This window comes from Calonectris borealis, chromosome W (genome assembly GCF_964195595.1).
Source record: "Calonectris borealis chromosome W, bCalBor7.hap1.2, whole genome shotgun sequence".
In the NCBI taxonomy this organism is placed as follows: Eukaryota; Metazoa; Chordata; class Aves; order Procellariiformes; family Procellariidae; genus Calonectris; species Calonectris borealis.
The window spans coordinates 44,265,169-44,291,903 of NC_134351.1; the positions used below are offsets into that span (position 1 = coordinate 44,265,169).

Genomic DNA, 26,735 nt, shown 5'->3' on the forward strand with positions numbered 1-26,735 from the left:
CTGGTCTTCTGATTGTCCGTACTGCATGCGCATTACTTGAACTACTCACCTACAAGATGAAACCTGGGAGCAGCTCTAGGGATCATTTCTTAAAGTCTACATGAACAAGACCAATGGGACACTTCTGCCTCCTAGTGCACTACAGTCTTCCAACAGCACCTCAGCAGGACTGGTTCCTTCATACAACTCCCACAGACTTCATCTTTTCAGACAGTCTGGCCCACCCAAGAGAGAAAATAAGAACACGACTCTCCCACTCTCCCCACCCATGCTCTTACACACACCCAACACTCCCACAGAGACCTGGGCCAAGCACTCCCAGTGCAGACAGAAGCCACACTGCTGTTGGCCTGTAGGCCAGCTTCCTGAGGCAGGTGCCTTTAAGAAAACGCAACTTTATTGCTCCCTCGGTATGACTTGAAGGGAAAATTCATTTTTCCATACTGACTGAGGCAGAAAACGCAGACAGTCCTTTGGATACAGGACCCTCTCTTCAGATTACTGTTTCCTTCTATTAATATCCATCTTTGACCCTTGGACTATATTTAGGTAGTCACAGTCCCAAAGAACATACAGAACATTTTTTTATGTTTATAAAAAGACTGGCCCAATGTCTCCAAGGCCATTACTAAGGATAGTGGGAGAGACAATAGCATAAGCAATAAATTAGTAGCGGTAAAACACAGCTCACTTAAGGAACAAGAATCAAAAGAAAGCTGGCCAATCTTTCACATTACCTTGACTGGGAGGGCCAAATTACTAAATCTCTAACACTATTACTCTGTCTTGCTTCCTGTAAACTGTCAGAGTAGGTGATCCTACTGGTTTCTTCTTGCCTTATAATTTATGAATCAGAAGAAGGAAACACATGATGGTTAAAAGGTATTCATTTATAGATAATGCTGAACGCTTAGGTCTGACCTACACAAACAATTTGCATATTTAATAAAATAACCTAGCATATTCATATACTCTAGTACGTTTTGTATTTCCTTTGAAACATTTCCTTTACAGAAAAGGAAAAAAAAAAGCAGTTTGCTGTTCCAAGGTTTGAGGAAGACATGTAAGAAAAAGAGTGAAGAAACTTCATTTTCAAACTTGGAAAAAAATAGAAAGAAGCCTTATTTTTGGTTTTGAAATTTTATTCCACCAATAGAAATCAAAGCTTTACAAAAGATGATAATATTTTGACATTTGGCAAGACAGAATAGCACATGTGAGACACAATCAAGCAGGAAGTAAAAAAAATAGATAGAAGTGTATTTCCCAACAGAACTCATGTTCTCTCATTAGTCATAGGTCACAGATGGAGAGCAGATGCCTCCAAACAGAACAGTTCAATCATCAAAACATGGCAGAAGGGCCAGGGAAGAAGCCAAATCACCAAGCCTCAGGTAAGAAAAAAAAAAATACAGGCTTACTTACAAAATGTATTATATATTTTCTTTGTCCATTATGTGGGGGAAGCAAAAGGAAGATATTCTGGTAGGACTTGATGGTACAGTGAACTGACATAATCATCCTTTTGTGTGGGGTGTTCACAGACAGTGAACAGAGCATATAGGACTTGTCTGACTGCCTTTGCTTCTACTATTACAGCACTTATGGAAATTCCCTTGACATACCCATGCATAAGAACAAGCTAGACAGGCCTAGACTCACTGAAAAAGCAAATTTGTAAAACAAATGTACACAACCTGCTTTTTATTAGTTAACTCCAAGAGGGTTAACAGTACTACCACAAAAGACATTAGTTAATTATGACTTCTCACTGAACAACATTGTCAGATCAATGAGTTAACGTTCACACATCCTCATTCCAGTTTCCATGAAAGGGAATTAAAAAAGCTGTGTGTTGATTTACATTATGAAAACTGTCCTGACAACAATTCTGGTAAACACCAAGACACCTGTTGGTAGAAACATAAAAGTCTGTTTTATTCTTAACATCAGTATCTAACTTCCGTTTCATCAAGGACTGGATTATTATGCTTATGTTTGAACTATATTAAATCTGTAAATATATATTTATAAACTAAAAATTCGGATTTAGGGGTCCATACTGGGACCAGTACTGTTTAATATCTTCATCAGTGACATAGACAGTGGGATTGAGTGCACCCTCAGCAAGTTTGCAGATGACACCAAGCTGAGTGGTGCGGTTGACATGCCTGAGGGATGGGATGCCATCCAGGGGGACCTGGACAAGCTCGAGAAGTGGGCCCATGTGAACCTCATGAGGTTCAACAAGGCCAAGTGCAGGGTCCTGCACCTGGGTCAGGGCAAGCCCTGGTATCAATACAGGCTGGGGGATGAAGGGATTGAGAGCAGCCCTGCCGAGAAGGACTTAGGGGGGTGTTGGTGGATGAAAAGCTGGACATGAGCCAGCAATGTGCACTCACAGCCCAGAAGGCCAACCGTATCCTGGGCTGCATCAAAAGAAGCATGGCCAGCTGGTTGAGGTGATTCTGTCCCTCTACTCTGCTCTGGTGAGACCCCACCTGGAGTACTGCATCCAGCTCTGGAGTCCTCAGCACAAGAAAGACATGGACCTGTTGGAGTGGGTCCAGAGGAGGGCCACAAAAATGATCAGGGGGATGGAACACCTCTCCTATGAGGAAAGGCTGAGAGTGTTGGGGTTGTTCAGCCTGGAGAAGAGAAGGCTTCGGGGAGACCTTATTGCAGCCTTTCAATACTTAAAGGGGGCTTATAAGAAAGAGGGGGACAGACTTTTTAGCAGGGCCTGTTGCGATAGGACAAGGGGGAATGGTTTTAAACTAAAAGAGGGTAGATTCAGACTAGATATAAGGAAGAAATTCTTTACAATGAGGGTGGTAAAACACTGGCAGATGCCCCATCCCTGGAAACATTCAAGGTCAGGTTGGACAGGGCTCTGAGAACCCTGATCTAGTTGAAGATGTCCCTGCTCATTGCAGGGGGGGGTTGGACTAGATGACCTTTAAAGGTCCCTTCCAACCCAAACCATTCTACCAGTAAGCAGTGCCTCTCTTGACATAATCTTCAACATTTTTATGGGGGGGGGGGGATCCACTAGTGGGTAACCTTTTAACAATTTTTCTTTAACATATAATTTTAAACCTAGGTTAAAGCCAAACAATAGAGATCAAAAGCAGGCTATTACATGCTACATCATCTACATAATTACTGCATATGCAGAAAAAAGAATGGGTGGGATAAGGAAATTGCAGCAGGTTTTACTTTCTAATCACCAAACTGAACATGCCAGTATTTCATGGGAATAACAGATTCTACTTACAATAATAATTAGAATCTTTCAGGAACAATAGAGCATGATGGTTTTCCTTATTCCTAAATGTCCTGGTTTCAGCTGGGATAGGGTTAAATTTCTTCCTAGTGCTGTGTTTTGGATTTAGTATGAGGAGAATGTTGATAACACACTGATGTTTTCAGTTGTTGCTAAGTGCCCTCCTAGTCCAAGGACAGCTCCCATGCCTACTGACTGAGCTAGGTACACAAGATGGGAGGGAACATAATCAGGACAGCCAGCCCAGCTGGCCAATGGGGTATTCCATACCATGTGACATCATGCTCAGTATATGAATGGTAGGCGTGATCCAGGAAGTACCGATTGCTACTTGGTTATTGGTCAGCGCGGGTGGTGAGCAATTGCATTGTGCATCACTCATTTTTGTATATTCTATCATTATCATTATTTTCCCTTTTCTGTTCTATTAAACTGTCTTTATCTCAACCCATGAGTTTTCTCACTTTTACCCTTCCGATTCTCTCCCCATCCCACTGGGGGGGAGTGAGTGAGCAGCTGCATGGTATTGGCTGCCTGTCAGGTTAAACCATGACACTAAACAATTAATTAGGGAAGACCATTGCTAACTGAAAGAAAGGGAGAAAAAGCCAATATATTTATTCTGGCAAGACCCCAATATTTTTGTACTTATCTGTCAGTGGCAGGAATACTAGTAACATGCAGTTTGTAGTTCTGAAGTCTCTCTATTGGGTAGATTAATCTGGGAATTGTTCTGGTTTACAGTACTTCTGAGATATGTTTATATTTACTGGGAACCATGCCAAGAGGAGTTTTCTAGTTTGCTACTATTCGATTTGGTTTGAGCATTTTAAATAAAACCACAGAACTGACCTACCATGAGATTTAAGGCTACACTGGAAGCGGTTTTTTATCTTGGCTTTATTCAGATGGAAGATTCTACTGTAGTAGATCTGACTAAAATAATGTATCAATAGTATACAGAAATACAAATATCAATAGTATATAGAATATGCATTGCTACAAAAAAAAAAGTACTGAAACATTAGTGCTGAGAAGTACGTGGTCTCAGAAATGGACAGAAAAGTGCCAAGAACGTTAAGTGTGAGTGATGTCCTTATATGTCTCTATCAGTGAACGCTTAAGTCGCATTAAAAATTAAGTCAAGTAACCATGCAGTGTTATGCAATAGACCCTCACATCAGACAACACTTGCATATTATGCCTAGATACAATTTTATGTATTAATACTATATATTCTCAAGGGGGGACTTTAAAATTTCACAGTTACTGCAGTTAGTGAATTTGTGAAGGTTCAGAGGTAAAATCCTCTGAAAGGTTCCCAAGAGAAAATCCACGAGCTGTCACCGAATGTGATAACACGTGTTGAATAAGGCTGAATCAAGGATAACAGAACTTACTGTTTTTCTCAGTTTGGGAAATACAGTAAGGCACGTATGCATCTATCCTGATGCCACGAACAGTGTTCCTTCCAATGAATCTACCTCCAACTATACCTTTTTTAATGACATGTAATGTTGTGACATTCTGATCCACATCTACAGCCTACGGATGTGGCAATATACACAACGGAACTGCATACAACGTTAAACAGTTTTACACCATTATTAAATTAGTATGACACATTTAATAAGCTTCATTAAAAATGTTCAACCTAAATCAGTTAGCAGTATCTTCATATTCTGAACACAGCAGCTCAAAATATTGAATGGTTTAATGTCTAATAACTAACCAAATCATTACCACTCAAGTTTCTTACTTTGCAAGTCATGCACACTGACTTATGTAACAAATTCACGGGGAACCTACCCTGGAATCCACTTATCTGACCACCATTTTACAGCTTTGACAAAGAACTAATAGAGGCAAGCCCATCAATCAGTATGTGCAGCCACACAAGGAGGTACGTAGCTTACTGCTACCAGAAGTTTGAAGCTCTCTGACAAAAGGTGCAGCAGAAGAGGCAACCATTAACCAACTGCATGAGTGAGCTCCTGTTCGCTTAAAAATTTACATTTGAGAAGGATCAGTCAACTTCTAATACAGCAAGAACTTTAATGGCTCTGTAGGACATCAATAGCAGATGTAAGCCAAATTCAAACAGAGTGAGAAGACTGAATCTCTGTGTAATGTGCCCACATCATGTGATGGGTCCCAACAACCACAGCTAATGAAGGGACATCTGGACTACTGTCCTTTTGATTCCTTGGGTAAGAAGGACCAAGAAGGACAAAGACTGTCTCCTACTCTGTAACAGCAGACACTAACCACAATGGTAAAAACATTACAGTTTCTTTCAGCATGTTCCAGCACTTTTCCAGGCTTCTTTTTTATCTTGCTCTTAATTTTGCTTTCCCCAAGTTTTCTACAATAAGATCCTTTGGTCAAATCCTGAAGATCTTGACTTAATTCTAAGAAAATATAAATTTTTCAGAGTAAAGACTAAGTAAAAAAACAGGAATATGACCAGATGAATCCTCACCAGTCTGGCTGAAGCTAAGAAACAAATGAAGGCTCATTGGAGAAAACTGAACATTGCCAACATTCAGATTATAAGCAGAACTTGAAATACATTAATTGCTTGAACAAAAAGATTGGCCAAGTAAACAAACCAGAATAAAAACAACAGAGCATTCACTTTGACGGTGAGACTGTAAGACTATCCCCCTTAACACACAACCCTTACTGTGAATGAAAGGAAATACAATTACCAAGATACATTAACACTTCGCTATCTAGCACAGAAAGCAGTGAGATCTTTAGTCCAACAGATTAACTTTTAACAAAACATATTCAATGACAATGTGTTTTGAAAGCACAGATAGCCTGCACAGGTGTATTTCTTATTCCCCCCAATTTTAGGATAACTATCTTCTCTCTAAACATATTCAACATCTATTAGGATAATAACTATTTGTATCTACCTCTCTCTTGCACGTAGGAATTAAGGTGAATGCAGAGGGCTGAAAGAAAGGAAGAGGTAAAGCTCTTTAATCACCACACTCCAAAACATACATTAAAAATAACACAAATACAGTAAAAAGCAATCCTATAACTTTTAATTGATGTTTACTCCTGTGTAACAAAAGTAAAATAACTCAAGTTGGAGCACTGACAGATTCAGCTGGCATCAACACAATTATACTTCATTTCTGTGGCTGCTTTTATGTTAATAAGCGTGCTCAGTTTTCTTATGTCATCAACAGGACCACTTTTAACGCCTACTATTGAATAAAATAATCCATTTATAGGATACTTATACATAATACTATGTTGACAAAGAAAGAAACAAGAGCTATACCAATAGCAAGAGTTTACATCATAACTTTAAAATCACTGCATCTACTCAAACTGCCAACTTGGAGAAGTTCAAAAAGCCTGCTCAATATTTTCCAGGAAGCACGCTGTCCCAAAACTAATAAAACTACAACAAAGTTTGACAACTCTATTCTCTGAAAGAGTTTCCAATAAAAGTTATAATTTTCCTTTGTTTTTAATGTTTCTGAAATGGTTATGAACTGTTAGAATGTATGAATTATTACTTGATGATTTATGAATATTTTAATCCCGCATCAGGAAAGTCTCAATATCACTTCAATGACTACACAAAGAACATGAAATTTCAACACAAATCATCCAAGAGTCTACTTTGGCTGAGAAGCAATTAGGCAAGCATTCATCATTCCATGCTTTTGGGAAAAAAAAAAAAAAAAAAAAACAAAAAACAAACAACAAACCAACAACAACAAAAAAAAACACAACAAAAAAAAACCACCCCAAAAAACAACATCTGACTCAAAGGAAGAATGATTGTAATAATGCTGTTTCAGTGCAACTACCACAAAGAAGCGAGAGAAAAGCACACACACACAAGAAGAATCATTGGCTTGTCGGTTTTGTAAAAGATACACAGAGGAGGTCAGAGACAGAAGAGAGAAAGTGGAAGAGAGAACTAAATATATAGTGTAGAATGCAGCAGAGAGTATTTAGTGATTTTTTTCCCATATTAAAAAAGTGTGCGTGCGTGCACATCTATCCATACGTAAATCTACACATTGATCTATATAAATATATGTATACACATACACACAGACACACTCTCGTTCTCTCGCTCTTGTTCTCTACTCCAGACAATGCCATTTCAGGCAGGAAGCTGAAGTTAGTACTATGAAGGGCCCACACACCTATAGCAATAGAAAAAAAAGTTAACACGTGGTGATATGCATCTCTTCTCTGTAAAAGCACATGGTGTAATCCATGTCATTTATAGGCTCAGTGATTTGAATACCAAATGCCTCCAATTTATAATTGAAGAGAATTTTTCTACCTGCTAGTCCTGAAAACCCACTCCATAACTTGAAAGTCAGGCTAGGATATTTATTGTTCAGGTATCACTTCCAGCAAGAGCTGCTGCAACTGAAATTCAGCTAAGTCTACTGTTGGAAAACAGGTAAAAAAATCTTAATGAAAGACTTCAGTCAGCAAATAAGACCATAAGTTTTATGCCCATTTTATAACTTAGCTGCCAGGCTCAACACTGCAACCCAAAGGAGAATAGACTATCTTTTAGTTCTTCTTAGAACTTCAGCAAAGAGAAATAAACTCCTACATCAATTAAATCTGTACAAAGAAACAAAATTCTTAGTACTAGCAGGCAATTCTCATTATCCCAAACGTCAAGAAAGAGGATAGTGCTCACAGAAAGGATAGGGCCTAGCAGGCCACAAGAATCCTGGTAGTATAGGTAAAAGTAATTGAACAGTCAAAAGGAACAAACCTAAGAGGCAAAAATGCCCAACCAAAACATAAAATTAATGCTCTCACATTGGCAAGGAGTCCCAAAACCAACTGTGGATACAACCAGAAAGAACAATGAACATCCCTTTTTAAGTTTTCATGAAGAATCAAGGCTTGTCATTAGCTGGACAATAGCTTCATAGGCAGTATTAACTATTAGGGAAAAAAAACCCTCTTGAATCAGCGGACCCAAAACTTTCACTTAAGCACAGCCAGCAGATTCAGATCACAGGAACTAGACTCCCTTCAAGCGTACTCATACTCTTTGGTCCTCTAAAATGCCTGGAAAGCTATACAAAACATGAGTGGCTACCACTACCCTGCACTCTTTTAGAAAGGGAAGGCATTGTGTGGCGCATAACCAGCTATCCTTCCAGTCTTTTCATGTAACAGTTGGGTCTATGGCTGACTGTGAACCTGTGAAGACAGTCCAGATGAGATACAGTTCAGAACATGCAGACCCAGCTGGTACCTTAATTAACCCAAGCCCATTTCTGCAGCAGAACTAGGAGAATCTGCACTCTCCATATTGTTTTTATTTCTTCTGACAGTTTTATCACTCTGGGATGTATCATTTACATTAATAGATGAGTTATGAGTATGGAGGTGCAGGGGACAGGTCCACCTTTGAGAACTGAAGAAGCAGGCCAGTCAGCCTTCCCCTGGAGATGCTGAGCTCCCCATCCAGATGGGAGAACCAGCCTGAGAAAAGAGGGTATCTGGGCCCATTAAGAGTAAGCAGCCTTGAAACTCCACTGTTGGCTTCTTAGTTTCACAATGCTGACATACTGATTTTTCTACAGAGAGGGTATTAAATATTGAATATCCCTGTAATACATAAAACATAACTGCATATATGGCATATACTATTCACTGATATGCCATATATGTGACATGCTGAGACAATATTCAATGCTGCTTTAAAAATTCTTTCAAATATTTCAACAAATCCAGTATAGTATTAAATGTGTTTGAAAAGCAGGAAGGCATCCAAATATTTAAAAAAAAAAAAAAATTAACAAGTGGTACACATGTATTTCATGCTTCTTGTGAAGTCTAACAGGTCTCTCTCCTTGACCTGCCGTGCAGCCACACACTTTATAAAAGTTATTTTTAGGTCTTCACATAGGTGCAAACCTACTTGAGTAAGAAGAGTAAAGGCGATTTGAAAAAGCCCCAGCATGTTCCCCTTTTTAAACACTGATACATTTGCAGCAGAAAAAATGCATAAAGCATATCTGGAAATTCAGTTGATGCTATTGAGGAGTAAAAAATTATATACAAGAGAGGGATAATAATTACTTATTTTATAAGTCAGCACTTAGAACTAGCCCAAGTTAGGCACATAAAGATTAGATACACAATGAAGGAACAATTTTGCACTGATGTGAAACAGGCCACTTGATTTTACTCTTAACTTTCTGTCATTCTACAGACAGACTTTTTTTCCTTTTGAAAAATATCAGTACACAAATACTTAAGGCTTAAGAATGGCCAGCTCTGCTAAGCCTGTCCTGCTTGCTTTGTGCCAGCTTTTCAGCCAACAGGAGAAACATTTCACATACATTCTCCAAAAATAATACATAAGCTAATACTGAAGGTAGCTTCACAGACAGAAGCATATCATAATTTAAAAACGCAACTGGTATGTCTCAAAATGGCATATGAGGTGCTAGTGAACAAAGTTACAAACTTCTACAAACTTTTGCTACTCCTTGTGACAGAGGCATATACTTAACTGCAAGGGATACCACAGCACAAAAAAATGACCAAGATGTCAAAGCTTGCCAGTCTTCTGTCCATTAATGGCACAACCCTTAACTTTTACTTAGCATTTGCTATTTCCAAACCTCTTTACCTTCTTACAAGAATGAAAATGCTACAAAAATGAAAAGGCCATTCCTGTATTAATAAACGTCAGCTAGCCCGTCTAAAAAAGTAGTTACACAAACCTGTCTCTTTAAGAACACCAAACAAAGTAGGCTATCCTGAGTTGTCCATATAAAGTATATCTGCTCTGGATAAAAGGTCAAATATTTGAGAGCAAGCTAAAAGTGTCTTTAAGAGGAAAAAAAAAAAGGAAAAAAAAAAAGGAGGGGAGAAAACAAAATAACAACATATTATAAAAGGAGGAAGAATAATAAACAGCATTTGGTTTAAAAAAATACCAAATTAGGAAAATCCCAACGGACTCGCAAGGACAGAGACTCGCAGCTCTCACAGTTTAAGATAAGAAGCAGCCAAGTAGCCGAAAGTCCCGAAGCCCTTCCAGGGGGTTTCTGTTGCCGCGTATGCAGCTTGCCCGAGGAACCAGGAAGTCCGGCGGCTTAAGTCAGCGCCGCTCACCTGAGAGCAGGCGGGAGTCCGGCGCTGTGCGCGCCGGCCCACCGCCCCCCGGAGCCTGCCTTACCTCTGCGTCCGACGGAGGCGGGTGCCACTCCTCAAGTAGGGCAGCGTGAAGTTGGAAAGGACCGTCCAAAAATTTGGGTCCGACATATCCATTTCCCTGCGTTCAAATCCCTAAAAATTCAATGCCATAATACAAAAAGAAGGAAAGGAAAGCGCCCCCGATGGCTCCCAGGAGACAGAGAGAGCGGGGAGGGAGCGAGCGAGCCAGCCAGCCGCCGAGGGGGAGGAAGAACTGAGGAGGTAACAGCAACTCGGACCGACAGCAGCTTTCCCGTGCGGCTGCTCCGCAGAGCGCTGCGCCGCCCCGCCCGCCCGGGCAGCGACCATTCGCGCCCGCGCGGGGATCGCGCCGCAAGAGCCTCTCCTCCGCTCGCCACCGTCAGCGACTCCCGCGCTTCCTGCCTGCCCGCCCCCCGCCCGGCAGCGGCTGGAAGAGGAGCGGGCAGGCGCGCCTTCCCCTCCCGCCCGGCGGTGCGCGAAGCGGACGCCCCCGGGAGCCGCTGCCGGGCCGCCAGCTGCCGCCTCCCTCCACCGGCGGCGCCAGGTGCGAACACCGTACGCCAAGCCCCGCGCAGCCGCTGCGCCTGGCCCGCTTTAGCGTCATGGCAAACAAGGCCAGTTCCTCTCACGGAGAAACACAGAAGTGCAAAACCCAGAAGCTTCAGACCAGCAGATTGCTACTAAACTGTCCACAGTGGAGCCCACCAGCTATGCTTAGCTGGCACACATTATTCTGCTGGAAACAGAATTGGGGGTGCTGATTGACAGCCGGCTGAACATGAGCCGGCAGTGTGCTCAGGTGGCCAAGAAGGCCAATGGCATCCTGGCCTGTATCAGGAATAGTGTGGCCAGCAGGAGTAGGGAGGTGATCGTGCCCCTGTACTCGGCCCTGGTGAGGCCGCACCTCGAATACTGTGTTCCGTTTTGGGCCCCTCACTACAAGAAGGACATGGAGGTGCTGGAGCGTGTCCAGAGGAGGGCAACGAAGCTGGTGAAGGGCCTGGAGCACAAGCCTTATGAGGAGCGGCTGAGGGAACTGGGGTTGTTTAGCCTGGAGAAGAGGAGGCTGAGGGGAGACCTCATCGCGCTCTACAACTACCTGAAAGGAGGTTGTAGTGAGGTGGGTGTTGGTCTATTCTCCCAAGTAACTAGCGATAGGACAAGAGGAAATGGCCTCAAGTTGCACCAAGGGAGGTTTAGATTGGACGTTAGGAGAAATTTCTTTACTGAAAGAGTGGTCAGGCCTTGGAACAGGCTGCCCAGGGAAGTGGTGGAGTCACCATCCCTGGAGGTATTTAAAAGACGTGTAGATGAGGCCCTTAGGGACATGGTGTAGTGGGCATGGTGTGTTGGGTTGACGGTTGGACACAATGATCTTAGAGGTCTTTTCCAACCTGTATGATTCTATAAAGACCACTGACATTCTATTTAAATGTACAGTGTATATATATGATTATTATGACTTCATGCCTATCCCAGGAGAACTGACAGTACAGGTACTTAATTATTATTTTTCACATTGTCTACCTGCCACTCCGGAGACTAGGTGTTCACCACAGAAAGCTGGGACACCTGCCTCCATTACCAGCTATCTCTTTTGAGAAAGCTACCCTGAAACATAGACTGGCAAAGGAAGGATACGGAAGGGCTTTAAGGACCTTTTCCACTCAAAACGGTGACTGAATCCCTCATGTACTTTGAGTCATTTCCTCCTCTTCCTCCTCCCAACTTTCTTCCTTTGCTTCCCTCTTTGCCATTCCCTTAGCCCCAGCTGCCTCCCAGCTTAGCTGGTTTGCTTTCTTGACTTCCCCCCACCCATTATTCCACCTTTACTTTACTTCTCATTTTAGCTCCATGTGTGCTGGCTACTGTCCTCAGTCTTTTCACTTCTAATTCCAGCATCACCCTCAAGCCCTCTCCTCTCTCCCTTCACAGTTCTATCTAGACTAGCATTTTTCCTCACATCTCTGCAGTACACAAATGAAAGTGTTTCTAAAATTACTACTATACTGCATTGTCATTCAGTAATGCCAAACTCAAGCGGTCAGAAGCAGCAGTGGTCAGGTATAGAAAAAACAGTTACTGTGCCTTCAAAAAATTATGAGGTTTGTTTTAACATATTTAAGATTTCCATTTGCCTTTTGGTTTGTCTAAGGGTCACATTTAAAGGACTTGGGCTACAGTTATGGAGAGAACCCTGAAAGTTTTGTACTGAGACTGTTTACTTATTTTACTGAAAGCAAGATTCCTGCATAATCCCAACATTGCAGGAGCTGTAGCTTAGAAAAACACCGTGATAGCTGGCAGCACTGTACTCTGAGAGAAATTATGTAGCACTGTGGTTAAATCACTGAAGGGTTGTCTGCAATAGTGGGAGGAAAATCATGGGAAACAAAGAAAAACACAATGTAAATACAGACTAGTCTATCACTTGGGTGGAAGAATCCTCATGGCGCAGAATGCTGCAGAGCAGAGCTGGAAGGGCTCACATGACACTTGGGATGAGACAGCTCTCAGGATTCCAGCTCGGTATGTAACACAACATCTCAGTGTTAGCCCTCGTTTTGAAAAGCCTCCAGAAATACACTTTGCAAAGGCGGCACTAGTGTCCTCTAACAAACTAAACCATGTTTATTTTTGGGATGCAGAGCAACATCGTGGGATATAGTTTTTAAGTCACACATACAAACTTCATCTTATTCACATGTTTAAACTGGGTTTAGATAGGCATTTAATAAGGTGTTCACACACCAGTTGCCACCAAAAGCCTTAGTACAAATCCCCAGCAGACACCATTTGCTGACACACCACTATAAACAGTCTAACACTGATCAAACACAAAAGAATCATCTAACACTTCTCTAAATATGTCTTAATTTTAGAAGAGATCAGTTCCATATGAGAAGAAGGGAAAATAGCCCCATCTAGGTCTCTGGTCAGATTTTCTTGTTCTAACTGTCTTGTACAAGTAAGGCTGAAGTGGCTGCAGAAGCTGGTACTCAGGCCAATCTCCACCTGTACCCCTCACAAGGGCTTGGTAGGAGGGCACTTCCCAGCCAGCCTGCATGCCTCCTCTTTTTAAACCACTCCATTAGGATGGAGAAGAAGTATTCACACCTACTGTAGCCAGTAACAGAAAACTTCTCACCCATTTCTTTTTGCTTTGAGGCATGTTTGCCCATAGTGAGTGCGAAGTTTTAAAGGTTCATGTGAATACAAGCATGCCTGGGAACCTTCCTTTCTTAAAACTTCTTAAGAAAGAAATTCCCAAATCTCCGCATAAGCACTGAGAAACATCTCCTCCTCCATGTACTCCACTGCATCATCTCATCTGCTCTGTACACAAGTGTTTGCCTGTAAATGCATATGTGATGGTTTTGGCTGGGATAGAGTTAATTTTCTTCATAGTAGCTAGTATGAGGTTATGTTTTAGATTTGTGCTGAAAACAGTGTTGATAACACAGGGATGTTTTTGTTATTGCTGAGCAGTGCTTACACAGAGTCAAGGCCTTTTCTGCTTCTCACACCACCCCACCAGCGAGTAGGCTGGGGGTGCACAAGAAGTTGGGAGGGGACACAGCTGGGACAGCTGACCCCAACTGACCAAAGGGATACTCCATACCATATGACGTCATAATCAGCATATAAAGCTAGGGGAAGAAGGAGGAAGGGGGGACGTTCAGAGTCATAGTGTTTGTCTTCCCAAGTAACCGTTACATGTCATGGAGCCCTGCTATCCTGGAGAGGGCTAAACACCTGCCAGCCAATGGGAAGTAGTGAATGAATTCCTTGTTTTGCTTTGCTTGTGTGCATGGCTTTTGCTTTACCTATTGAACTGTCTTTATCTCAACCTATGAGTTTTCTCACTTTTACTCTTCTGATTCTCTCCCCCATCCCGCCGCAGGGGAGTGAGTGAGTGGCTGTGTGGTGCTTAGTTGCCGGCTGGGATTAAACCACGACAGTCCTTCTTGAAACCTGTTGTGGATTAACCCGGCAGGCAGCCAAACACCATGCAGCCGCTCACTCACTCCCCACCCCCGCCACCAGTGGGATGGGGGAGACAATAAAAAAAAAAAAGTAAAATTCGTGGACTGAGATAAAGACAGTTTAACAGAACAGAAAAGGAGGGGAAAATAATAATAATAATAATGATGATAGAATATGCAAAATAAGTGATGCACAATGCAATTGCTCACCACCAACCGACCGACGCCCAACCAGTCCCCGAGCAGCAATCGCTGCTCCCCACCCAAATCCCCCACCTTATATACTGAGCATGACGTCATATGGTATGGAATATCCCTTTGGCCAGGTGGGTTAGCTGTCCTGGCTATGCTCCCTCCCAGGTTCTTGTGCACCTGGCAGAGCAAGGGAAGCTGAAAAGTCCTTGACTAACAGGGTACTTAGCAACAACTAAAAACATCAGTGTGTTATTAACATTCTTCCCATACTAAATCCAAAACACAGCACTAGGAAGAAATTGAACTCTATCCCAGCCGAAACCAGGACAGTATCCACCCCTTACTCTATACCATCTACGTCATGCCCAGGTCTCATATTTTCGGATACATTCCAATTAATCATCACCACCTTTCTTGTCTTTTGATATATACACACAGATACCATTCCCTTAGTCTATGGGCCATCCCTCTAAAATGTCCATTGACTTCATTTAGTCCATGACTTTGGGATCCATCTGTCATAACAGTCTTTCAGGGCAGGAGAGATGGTGTGTGGTGTTGGACTGTTGCATCCTGAAGCCAATTCTGATTCCATTATTGCTGCACTCGTCCGGTTCTATCATCGTTGCACTTTGCTTGGTTTCATCAGAGTTCATTCTTCATTAATCTGGGTGGTTCTTACTGTAATACCGTTGATATAGCACATAGCAACCATAGAATGGTTGATATACAGTATTATATAGCAATTAACATCATACAATTCAGTTCACTGGCTATTTTCACCCAAAATCAAATCCCTTTGAGGTACACATTGAACTTCCCCATCCTTTCGCATTACCCACCAAGCGCACCCAGGTCCTTGAGTAAAAGCAATCCCACGGATGGGTTTTCCCTTGCCAGAGGCAGGAGTAACCCAGACTGTCTTTCCCAGCATATTTCCTATGTGCATGACAGGGACTTTATCCCCCTCTACAGTATGTAAGGGTTTTGATTGCGCAGGACCAGCTTGAGTGACAGAACCCCTGGTGTTGACTAACCAGGTGGCTTTTGCTAAATGTGTATCCCAATGCTTGAATGTCCCACCACCCATTGCTCTCAGCGTAGTCTTTAGCAGTCCATTGTATCGTTCGATTTTCCCGGAGGCTGGTGCATGGTAGGGGATGTGATAGACCCACTCAATGCCATGCTCTTTGGCCCAGGTGTCTATGAGGGTGTTTCGGAAATGAGTCCCTTTGTCTGACTCAATTCTTTCTGGGGTGACATGTCGCCATAGGACTTGCTTTTCAAGGCCCAAAATGGTGTTCTGGGTGGTGGCATGGGGCACGGGATATGTTTCCAGCTATCCGGTGGTTGCTTCCACCATGGCAGGTTTCTGGGAGTGTGATATAATCAATCTGCCATCGTCCTCCATACCAAAGAGGCTTTACTCGCTTGGCTTGCTTGATGGCAGCGCATGTTTCACATTCATGGATAACCTGGGCAATAGCGTCCATGGTCAAGTCCACCCTTCGATCACGAGCCCATCTATATGTTACATCTCTTCCTTGATGGCCTGAGGTGTCATGAGCCCACAGAGCTATAAATAATTCGCCCTTCTGTTGCCAGTCCAGATCCACCTGAGCCACTTCAATCTTAGCAGCCTGGTCCACCTGCTGGTTGTTTTGGTGTTCTTCAGTGGCCCGACTCTTGGGTACGTGGGCATCTACGTGACGTACTTTGACAACCAGGTTCTCTACCCGGGCAGCAATATCTTGCCACAATGCGGCAGCCCAGATGGGTTTGCCTCTGCGCTGCCAGTTGTTCTGCTTCCACTGCTGCAACCACCCCCACAGGGCATTTGCCACCATCCATGAGTCAGTATAGAGATAAAGTACTGGCCATTTTTCTCGTTCAGCAATGTCCAAGGCCAGCTGGATGGCTTTCACCTCTGCAAACTGGCTCGATTCACCTTCTCCTTCAGCAGTTTCTGCAACTTGGCGTATAGGACTCCATACAGCAGCTTTCCACCTCCGATGCTTTCCCACAAGGCGACAGGACCCATCAGTGAACAGGGCATATTGCTTCTCGTTTTCTGGTAGTTTGTTATACAGTGGGGCCTCTTCAGCACGCGTCACCTCCTCCTCTGGGGACATGCAAAAATCTTTGCCTTCTGGCCAGTTCGTGATCACTTCCAAGATTCCTGGGCGACTGGGGTTTCCTATTTGGGCCCGTTGTGTGATCAGTGCGACCCACTTACTCCACGTAGCATCGGTTGCATGATGTGTAGAGGGGACCCTCCCTTTGAACATCCAGCCCAGCACCGGCAGTCGGGGTGCCAGGAGGAGCTGTGCTTCAGTGCCAACCACTTCCAAAGCAGCTCGAACCAGTTCATATGCTGCCAATATCTCCTTCCCAGTTGGAGTGTAGCGGGCCTCGGATCCTCTGTATCCCCGACTCCAGAACCCTAAGGGTCGACCTCGAGTCTCCCCTGGTGCTTTCTGCCAGAGGCTCCAGGTAGGGCCATTCTCCCCGGCTGCGGTGTAGAGCACATTCTTTACATCTTGTCCTGCCCAGACTGGCCCAAGGGCTACTGCCTGAACTATCTCCTGTTTAATTTGTTCAAAGGCTTGTTGTTGCTCAGGGCCCCATGTGAAATCGTTCTTCTTCCGGGTCACATGATAGAGGGGACTTACAATCAGACTGTAATCTGGAATATGCATTCTCCAAAAGCCCATAACGCCTAAGGAAACTTGTGTTTCCCTTTTGCTACTTGGTGGGGACGTGGCTGTTAGTTTGTTGATCACATCTGTTGGGATCTGACGACGTCCATCTTTCCATTTTATTCCTAAAAACTGGATCTCCTGTGCAGGTCCCTTGACCTTACTTTGTTTTATGGCAAAACCAGCCTCCAGAAGGATTTGGACTATTCTCTCCCCTTTCTCAAAAACTGCTGTGTTGCCCCTCACGATGATGTCATCAATGTATTGCAGGTGTTCTGGAGCCTCACCCTGTTCCAGTGTGGTGTGGATCAGTCCATGGCAAATGGTAGGGCTGTGTTTCCACCCCTGGGGCAGTCGGTTCCAGGTGTACTGGACGCCCCTCCAAGTGAAAGCAAACTGTGGCCTGCACTCTGCCCCCAAAGGGATTGAGAAGAATGCATTAGCGATATCATTTGTGGCATACCACTTGGCTGCCTTTGACTCCAGTTCGTATTGGAGTTCTAGCATGTCCGGCACGGCAGCACTCAGTGGCGGCGTGACTTCATTCAGGCCATGATAGTCTACTGTTAGTCTCCACTCTCCATTGGACTTTCGCGCTGGCCTTTTGTGACTCTTAAAGGGTGAGTGAGTCTTGCTGATCACTCCTTGGGTCTCCAGTCAACGAATCAGCTTATGGATGGGAAGCAGGGAGTCTCGGTTGGTGCCATATTGCCACCGGTGCACTGTTGTGGTAGCGATTGTTACCTGTCGTTCTTCAACCCTCAGCAACCCCACAACAGAAGGGTCCTCTGAGAGACCAGGCAAGGTGGACAGCTGTTTAATTTCCTCCGTCTCCAGGGCAGCTATACCAAAAGCCCACCGGTACCCTTTTCGGTCCTTAAAATACCCTCTCCTGAGGTAGTCTATGCCAAGGATGCACGGAGCCTCTGGGCCAGTCACAATGGGGTGCTCTTGCCACTCATTCCCGGTTAGGCTCACTTCGGCCTCCAATACAGTTAACTCTTGGGATCCCCCTGTCACTCCAGAAATACAGATGGGTTCTGCCCCTTTATAGCTTTGTCCTGGTTTCGGCTGGGATAGGGTTAAATTTCGTCCTAGTGCTGTGTTTTGGATTTAGTATTAGAAGAATGTTGATAACGCACTGATGTTTTCAGTTGTTGCTAAGTACCCTGCTAGTCAAGGACATTCAGCTTAAAAAAAAAACCAAAACAAAACAGGCGCTGGGGGGGAGCAAAGCCGGGACAGCTGGCCCAGCTGGCCAATGGGGTATCCCATACCATGTGACGTCATGCTCAGTATATGAATAGTAGGCATAATCCAGGAAGTAGCGATCGCTACTTGGTTTTCGGTCAGTGCGGGTGGTGAGCAATTGCATTGTGCATCACTCATTTTTGTATATTTTATCTTTATCGTCATCATCATCATCATTATTATTATTATTATTATTTTCCTTTTTCTGTTCTATTAAACTGTCTTTATCTCAACCCACGAGTTTTTTTCTCACTCTTACCCTTCCGATTCTCTCCCCGTCCCACTGGGGCGGGGGGAGTGAGCGAGCGGCTGCGTGGTATTGGCTGTCTGCCAGGTTAAACCACGATGGCATCATGGTACACTGTGCACCGGTGTCTACGAGACCCTTATACTCCTGTGGGTCTGATTTGCCAGGCCATCGAATCCACACAGTCCAGTAAACCCGGTTGTCCCTTTCCTCCACCTGGCCGGAGGCAGGGCCCCTCTAGTCCTGGTCATCATATTCACTACCCACTTCTTGTAAGTACGAATCAGAAGTCCCTTTATTAAGGTCGGAAGTGGAATCAGCCCTTCTACTCTGTCTGGGGAGCTGCTCACTGGAGACTGGAGCAGCAGTTTTCCTGGAAGAACCCCCTTTTGTGGTTTTATTTCCTTGCAACTCATGTACCCGTGCCTGTAGGGCTGAGGTAGATTTTCCATCCCACTTCCTCATGTCCTCTCCGTGGTCACGCAGGTAAAACCACAGGGTGCCCCGGGGTGTGTACCCACGATATCTTCTCTCTTGAGCAAAGGGATGCTTACTCCTAATGGCTGAGATACTGGCCCGTGCAGGTGGGGAGCAGGGCATATCCTCTTTGAGTTGCTGGACCTCCCAAAACAGTTTCTCCACAGCAGAGACACAGGCCTGTAGGGAGGAAGAGAGACTTTCTTCGTATTGCCGGAGTTGGCCAGCCAATTCATCCACCGTTTGTTCCTCTCCATCTTTCCAGGTCATTACTGCCAATGAGGTTGCATACGACGCTGGTGCGCTCCGTACAAACTTCCGCCACATGGGTCAGGCGCATTTGACTTCATCTGGATCATTTGGTAGTTTGGGTATTTCTTCTTGTGTTTAGGGGTGACTGATACCAGCACGGGTTGGTTCTCTCGTTCAGCCGCAGTGACTGTCGCTGGGGTTGAAGTAGCCACAGCTCCTGTCGTGGTGGTTGGAGTAGCCGCAGTGCCTGTTGAGGGGGTTTGAGTAGCCACCGTTTCTGTTGCCAGGGTTGATCTCTGGACGATAGTCCTAAATAGTTGTTTAACCCTAAACAAGACCTGAACCACATTCAGGTGACATAGCAATAGGAACATGCTTGTTTTAACATCCCAAGGATATGCAAAATTCTCAGGAACTGTTGTGGAGGGCTTTATGAAGGGGATAGAAGAAAAAGGAGTTTCTGGAAATATGGAAGGGAAGGTGAAGGAGTGGGGGGAAGTGACCCCCTCTGCCTCCCCCATAAATTCGTTCTCCGAGGAGAAAGGTAGAGAGTGTAATTACTAATAGTTTCTGAGAGGTGGTTCCCGAGGTACAGAGATGATGGCAATGCTGAGTACAGATACCAGATTAGACTCACGACCAATGATTTCATCATATCGTAAAACAGTGTTACACAGTGCAGGAAAATGATAACCTTGACCCAGTTCTGAGCGGTGATAAACAGCACAACAGGGAACATATACTGCAAGCAAGATATTGTTGTCCGAAAAGCGGATTCGTGCCCGGCGTGCAAGTAACCAATTCCACACGCTCAGGAGAGATATTGTTTTATTCAGGCCTGGGTGCCTGGTGGACTTGCCACAAATCAAGCACACCTGGTCTAGTCACCTTTCTGTTTATATCCATGCTTCTCATACATATTTTAAATTTCCTTGTTACATATTCATTACATTTCCAAGAACTAATTATAATATTACATCATCTTAAACACATGCGCACTAAAGCTTTTAGGGTCTTCTTGGGGGTCTCGGGTGGTCTCTGGTGGTCGGCAGGGTAGTGAACTCTTCATGAACTTACTTCCTTTTTACCTTATAGGGTCGCGATTTGTCCCTGAGCCATGCTTGGACCACGTCTGTTTATAGTTTCCATAGCTAAAATTAATTATCACTACTTCTAAAACACACCCCTGTTAGTTACCTAACTTTTAAGCAACAAGTCTTCATTGTTTAAAATTACAGAAGCGAGCAACATAGAATCCACAACAAACCAAACCATCCATCACCATAGTACTCTTAAATTAAAACACATACATCTTGATCTCCTCCAATCAAAACCCCACTCACTAGTTTCATCATTCTGGTTTCTTATTAACCGGTCTTTTAACCCAGTTCTGGGTGAGGGCTATACACAGGATGATAACACTTTGAAGATTAATGTTGATTAAGATTAACATTAACAGTATTACATAACACAACATTGAGAGCCAGCCCAACAACTTTGAGAGCCAGTAAAACAACATTGTGACCAGCGACTATTAAACCAATATAATGAATGCTTATAACCAATTTTGCCTTAACACTCTTTGGTCACGTCTGTGATTATCTCAACCCTCCGAGCCCCACATTGGGTGCCAAAAAGGACTGTTGTGGTTTAACCTGGCAGGCAGCCAAACACGACACAGCTGCTCGCTCACTCCCCACCCCTGCCACCAGTGGGATGGGGGAGACAATAAAAAAAAAAAAAAGTAAAATTCATGGATTGAGATAAAGACAGTTTAATAGAACAGAAAAGGAAGGGAGAATAATAATAATAATAATGATAGAATATACAAAATAAGTGATGCACAATGCAATTGCTCACCACCCACTGACCAATGACTAGCCAGTCCCTGAGCAGCAATTGCTGCTCCCCAGCCAACTCCCCCAGTTTATATACTGAGCATGACTTCATATGGTATGGAATATCCCGTTGGCCAGTTGGGTCAGCTGTCCTGGCTGTGCCCCCTCCCAGCTTCTTGTGCACTTGGCAGAGCATGGGAAGCTGAGAAGTCCTTGACTAGCATAAGCACTACTCAGCAACAACTAAAACATCAGTGTGTTATCAACATTATTCTCATCCTAAATCCAAAACACAGCACTATACCAGCTACTAGGAAGAAAATTAACTCTATCCCAGCCGAAACCAGGACATGCGCCCAACGTGTGACTCGAAGGGTTCGAGATAATGACAGATTTGATTGGAATGTGCTAGATGGAATTTATAGCTGTTATTGCTGTTTAGCTATTAATTGGCAGTCTTCTGTGCTTGCCATGGGGCTTGCTTGCCTTACTGTATATGAGAGTCTAGTGCTCGTTAGTGGCTGCTTTTTGCTTTCGCTGCTTGTGGTACTGCTGTGCTGCTTATCATCTTACTCTGCTGTGCCTGGGAACATTTTGATAACAGCAATGACCATGCGCCTGGGCTGGCAGATGGCCAGGGCATCGCTGCTGTTTCTGTGCTGCTGTACTGGACAGGCTGGAACTCCAGTGTGAACTCAAGTCGAAGGGACTGTGACCTGTGGATGAGTCCACACAGGAGCAGGACACCCCGAAGCATCTGTGGCCATGGATAAGCCCATGCCAGAGCAGGTACATCTCGAAGCATCTGTGGCTGTTGTTATGTCCGTGCCGCAGCAGGTATACCTCTGAAGGGATTGTGGCCCAAGGATAAGTCCACGCTGGAGAAGGTACACCTCGAAGCATCTGTGGCTGTGGATAAATCCATGCTGCAGCAGGTACACCTTGAAGCATCTATAGCTGTGCACGAGGTCATGCTGGAGCACCTCAAAGCGTGTGGCCATGGATAAGCCCACGACAGAGCAGGTACACCCCTGGAGGGACTGCAGCCATGGGTAAGGCCATGCTGGAGCAGGTATATCTCTGAAGGCGTTGTGGCCCATGGAGAAAGCCACGCTCGAACAGGTGCACCTCAAAGCGACTGTGGCTGTGGATAAGTCCATGCTGCAGCAGGTATACCCCTGGAGAGACTGTGGCTCATAGATCAGGCTCCACTTGGAGCAGGTACGCACCTAAGGGACTGCAGTCTGTGGATAAGTCCAAGCCGGAGCAGGGGCAAGGGGAGGAGTTCATTGCAATGCTAAACCCGATGGTCTGGTCCAAAGGGACCAGGGGTGGAGATTGTAATGGATATACCTTTAAATTGTTGCAACCCGGGACTTGAGTTGCATGTTATGGGAATTACTATAGCAAGAACCCCTTGTTGCTAGCCAGGGTAGGAGCAAGGGGAGGAGTTCATTGCAATGTTAAACCCTATAACCTGACCCAAAGGGACCAGGGGTGGAGACTGTAATGGATATACCTTTAAATTGTTGTAACCCATGATTTGAGTTGCACGTTATAGGAATTATTATAGGAGGAACCACCTGAACCAATAGAGGACAAGCCTTACAAGAAGCAGTGCAAGTGCAGCAGTGACCCGACCTGAGCTGGCTTTGGTGCCCAATAACTCCACGCAACACACCACCTCTCCTGTCCTAAGCGACCACCATAACAGATGGAGCCCAAAGTAATAGACTAAAAGAACTCAGTGGACATTGTGTGGACATTTATGGACATTTCACAGGGGTGGTCCATAGACTAAGGGAATGATATCTGTGTATTATATCAAAGGATGGGAAAGGGGGTGGTGGTTAATGAGGATGTATTGGATAGTGTAGGACCTGAGTATGACGTAAAAGGTATGGAATAAGGGGTGGAGAATGTGCTGGTTTTGGCTGGGATAGAGTTAATTTTCTTCATAGTAGCTACTATGGGGCTATGTTTTGGATTTGTGCTGGAAACAGTGTTGATAACACAGGGATGGTTTTGTTATTGCTGACTAGTGCTTACACAGAGTCAAGGCCTTTTCTGCTTCTCACGCCACCCCACCAGCGAGTAGGCTAGGGGTGCACAAGAAGTTGGGAGGGGACACAGCGGGGACAGCTGACCCCAACTGACCAAAGGGATATTCCATACCATATGACGTCAAGCTCAGCATATAAAGCTGGGGGAAGAAGGAGGAAGGACGGACGTTCAAAGTGATGGCGTTTTGTCATCCTGTCCTGGTTTCAGCTGGGATAGGGTTAAATTTCTTCCTAGGGCTGTGTTTTGGATTTAGTACAAGGAGAAAGTTGATAACACACTGATGTTTTCAGTTGTTGCTAAGTACTCTTCTAGTCCAAGGACATCTCCCATGCCTACTGACTGAGCTAGGTACACAAGATGGGAGGGAACATAATCAGGACAGCCGGCCCAGCTGGCCAACGGGGTATTCCACACCATGTGACATCATGCTCAGTATATGAAGGGTAGGCGTGATCCAGGAAGGACCGATCCCTACTTGGTTATCGGTCAGCACGGGTGGTGAGCAATTGCATTGTGCATCACTCATTTTGTATATTTTATCATTATTATTTTCCCTTTTTCTGTTCTATTAAACTGTCTTTATCTCAACCCACGAGTTTTTCTCACTCTTACCCTTCCGATTCTCTCCCCATCCTGCTGGGGGGGGGGGGGGGGGGGGAGTGAGTGAGCAGCTGCATGGTATTTGGCTGCCTGCCAGGTTAAACCACGACAGTCCTTTTAGGCGCCCAACGTGGGGCTCGAAGGGTTGAGATAACGACACATCTGACCCGAACGGGTTAAAACAAATTTGTTATAAGCATTCATGATATCAGTTTAGTACTCACTGGTCACAATGTTGGTTTACTTGCTCTCAGAGTTGTTGGATTTTTTTAGGAGTTATGGTATATAGCACCTTACTGGCTGTCTATACTGCTGATTATCAGTTTTTATGTGGGGTTGGTCATCTCTGGGAAATGGATTAAGGTCATTGCTTTGCTATACTGTGTGACCTGGCTTTATGTTATGATAAAATTATTGGTCACGAGCCTGTACTCAGCACTGCCATCATTCCTGTTCTTCGGGAGCTATCTTTTGGAAACTATTTATAACTACACTTTTCACCTCTTCACCTCGGAGAATGAATTTAGGGGGGAGACAGGATGGGACACTTTCTCTCACTTGTTCATCTTCCCTTCCATATCTTCAGAAACTCCTTTTTCTTCTATCCTCTTCATGAAGACGTCCACAATATTCCCTGAGAATTTTGAATATCCTTGGGATGTTCAAACAAGCATGATCATATTGCTATGTCTTCTGAATGTGGTTCAGGCCTTGTTTAGGGTTAAACAACTATTCAGGAATACTGTCCAGAGATCAACCCCGGCAACAGACACAGTGGTTACTCAAACCCCCACGACAGGCACTGTAGCTACTTCAACCCGCACGACAACTACTGTGGCTACTCAAACCCCTGCGACAAGCACTGTGGCTACTTCAACCCCCACGACAACCACTATGGCTACTCAGACCCTGGCAACAGTCAGTACAGTTACTCCAACCCCCGCAACAGGCACTGCAGCTACTCAAACTCCGCCAACAGCCACTGCAGTTACTCCAACCAGTGCGACAAGCACTGCAGCCACTCAAACCCTGGCAACAGTCACTACAAGTACTCCAACCCCTGCGACAGGCACTGCAGCTACCCAAACCCTCGCGATGTGTACTACAGCTGAACCAGAGGACCAACCCCTTGCTGGTATCCATTGACCCTGTACAGAAGAGGAAATCTTGGAAGCGGAGGTCAGGTCGTTTAGAAAAGGATGATGGAAAAGCAGGGACGTCACGAGGAGGGCAGGAGGAAGAGGAAGAACTCATAAACGAGACGGAAACCACCCAATCCTTACCCCTGAATGAGTTGCGAGATATGCAGAAAGATTTCAGCCGTCGTCCAGGCGAGCATATTGTTACCTGGCTGCTCCGATGCTGGGATAATGGGGCCAGTAGCCTGGAATTAGAGGGGAAGGAAGCCAAACCGCTGGGATCCCTTGCTAGGGAAGGGGGCATTGACAAAGCAATTGGAAAAGGGACACAGGTCCTCAGCCTCTGGAGGCGACTGCTGTCAGGCGTGAAGGAAAGGTATCCCTTCAAGGAAGATGTTATATATCGCCCAGGCAAGTGGACCACTATGGAGAGAGGTATCCAGTACCTGAGAGAATTAGGTGTGCTGGAGGTGGTTTATAGTGACCTGGACAACGACCAAACGTCCAAAGATCCAGATGACGTCCAGTGCACGCGACCCATGTGGCGGAAGTTGGTACGGAGCGCAGCAGCATCGTATGCCAGTTCGTTGGCATTACTGTCCTGGGCAGAGGAAGAAGCACCAACGGTGGATGTCTTAGTTAGTTTCTTCGAAATCCCTAAGTCTGCTATCTCCTCCTCCCTTGTCTCGGCTGTGGAGAAGCTGTCCCGGAAGGTCCAGCAACTCGATGAGGATATGTCCTATACCCCACCTGTACGGACCAGTATCTCAGTCATTAGGAGTCAGCGTTTTTCTCCTCAAGAGAGAGGATATAGAAGGTACACACCACGGGGCACCCTGTGGTTTTACCTGCGTGACCACGGAGAGGACATGAGGCAGTGGGATGGAAAACCTACCTTCATCCTAGAGGCACGTGTACGTGAGTCGCAAGGAAAAACAATCACACAAGGGGATTCCCCCAGGAAAAACGCTGCTCCAGTTTTCAGAAAAAACCTGTCTCACAACGGTCCCGTTTCCAGTGAACAGTTCCCCAGACAGAGTAGAAGGGCTGATCTTACTTTGGATTGTAATTGCGATGAAAAAATTCTTGACTCACGTTTGCAAGATGTGAGAGATGGATACTATGACCAGAACTAGAGGGGCCCTGCCTCCGGCCAGGTGGAGGAAAGGGACAACCGGGTTTACTGGACTGCGTGGATTCGATGGCCTGGCACATCAGACCCACAGGAGTATAAGGCTCTCGTAGACACCGGTGCACAGTGTACTCTGATGCCATCAAGCTATAAAGGGGCAGAACCCATTTGTATTTCTGGAGTGACAGGGGGATCCCAAGAGTTAACTGTATTGGAGGCCGAAGTGAGCCTAACCGGGAAGGAGTGGCAGAAGCACCCCATTGTGACTGGCCCAGAGGCTCCGTGCATCCTTGGCATAGACTACCTCAGGAGAGGGTATTTCAAGGACCCAAAAGGGTACCGGTGGACGTTTGGTATAGCTGC

The 26,735-nt window shown here is 44.9% G+C and overlaps 1 protein-coding gene and 1 long non-coding RNA gene across 2 annotated transcripts in view; both read right to left on the reverse strand.

The window, feature by feature from the left end:
* LOC142074986 (microtubule-associated serine/threonine-protein kinase 4-like) overlaps positions 1–10,652 on the reverse strand; it is a 180,862-nt gene extending 170,210 nt beyond the window's left edge. Inside the window, exon 1 of the mRNA XM_075135984.1 lies at positions 10,494–10,652. Coding sequence (XP_074992085.1) covers positions 10,494–10,585 — 92 coding nt within the window. The 5' untranslated portion in view covers positions 10,586–10,652. The remainder of the gene's footprint in view (positions 1–10,493) is intronic.
* The window catches only part of LOC142074891 (uncharacterized), a 350,231-nt gene that overhangs the window by 215,455 nt on the left and 108,041 nt on the right, over positions 1–26,735 (reverse strand). The window lies entirely within an intron of this gene.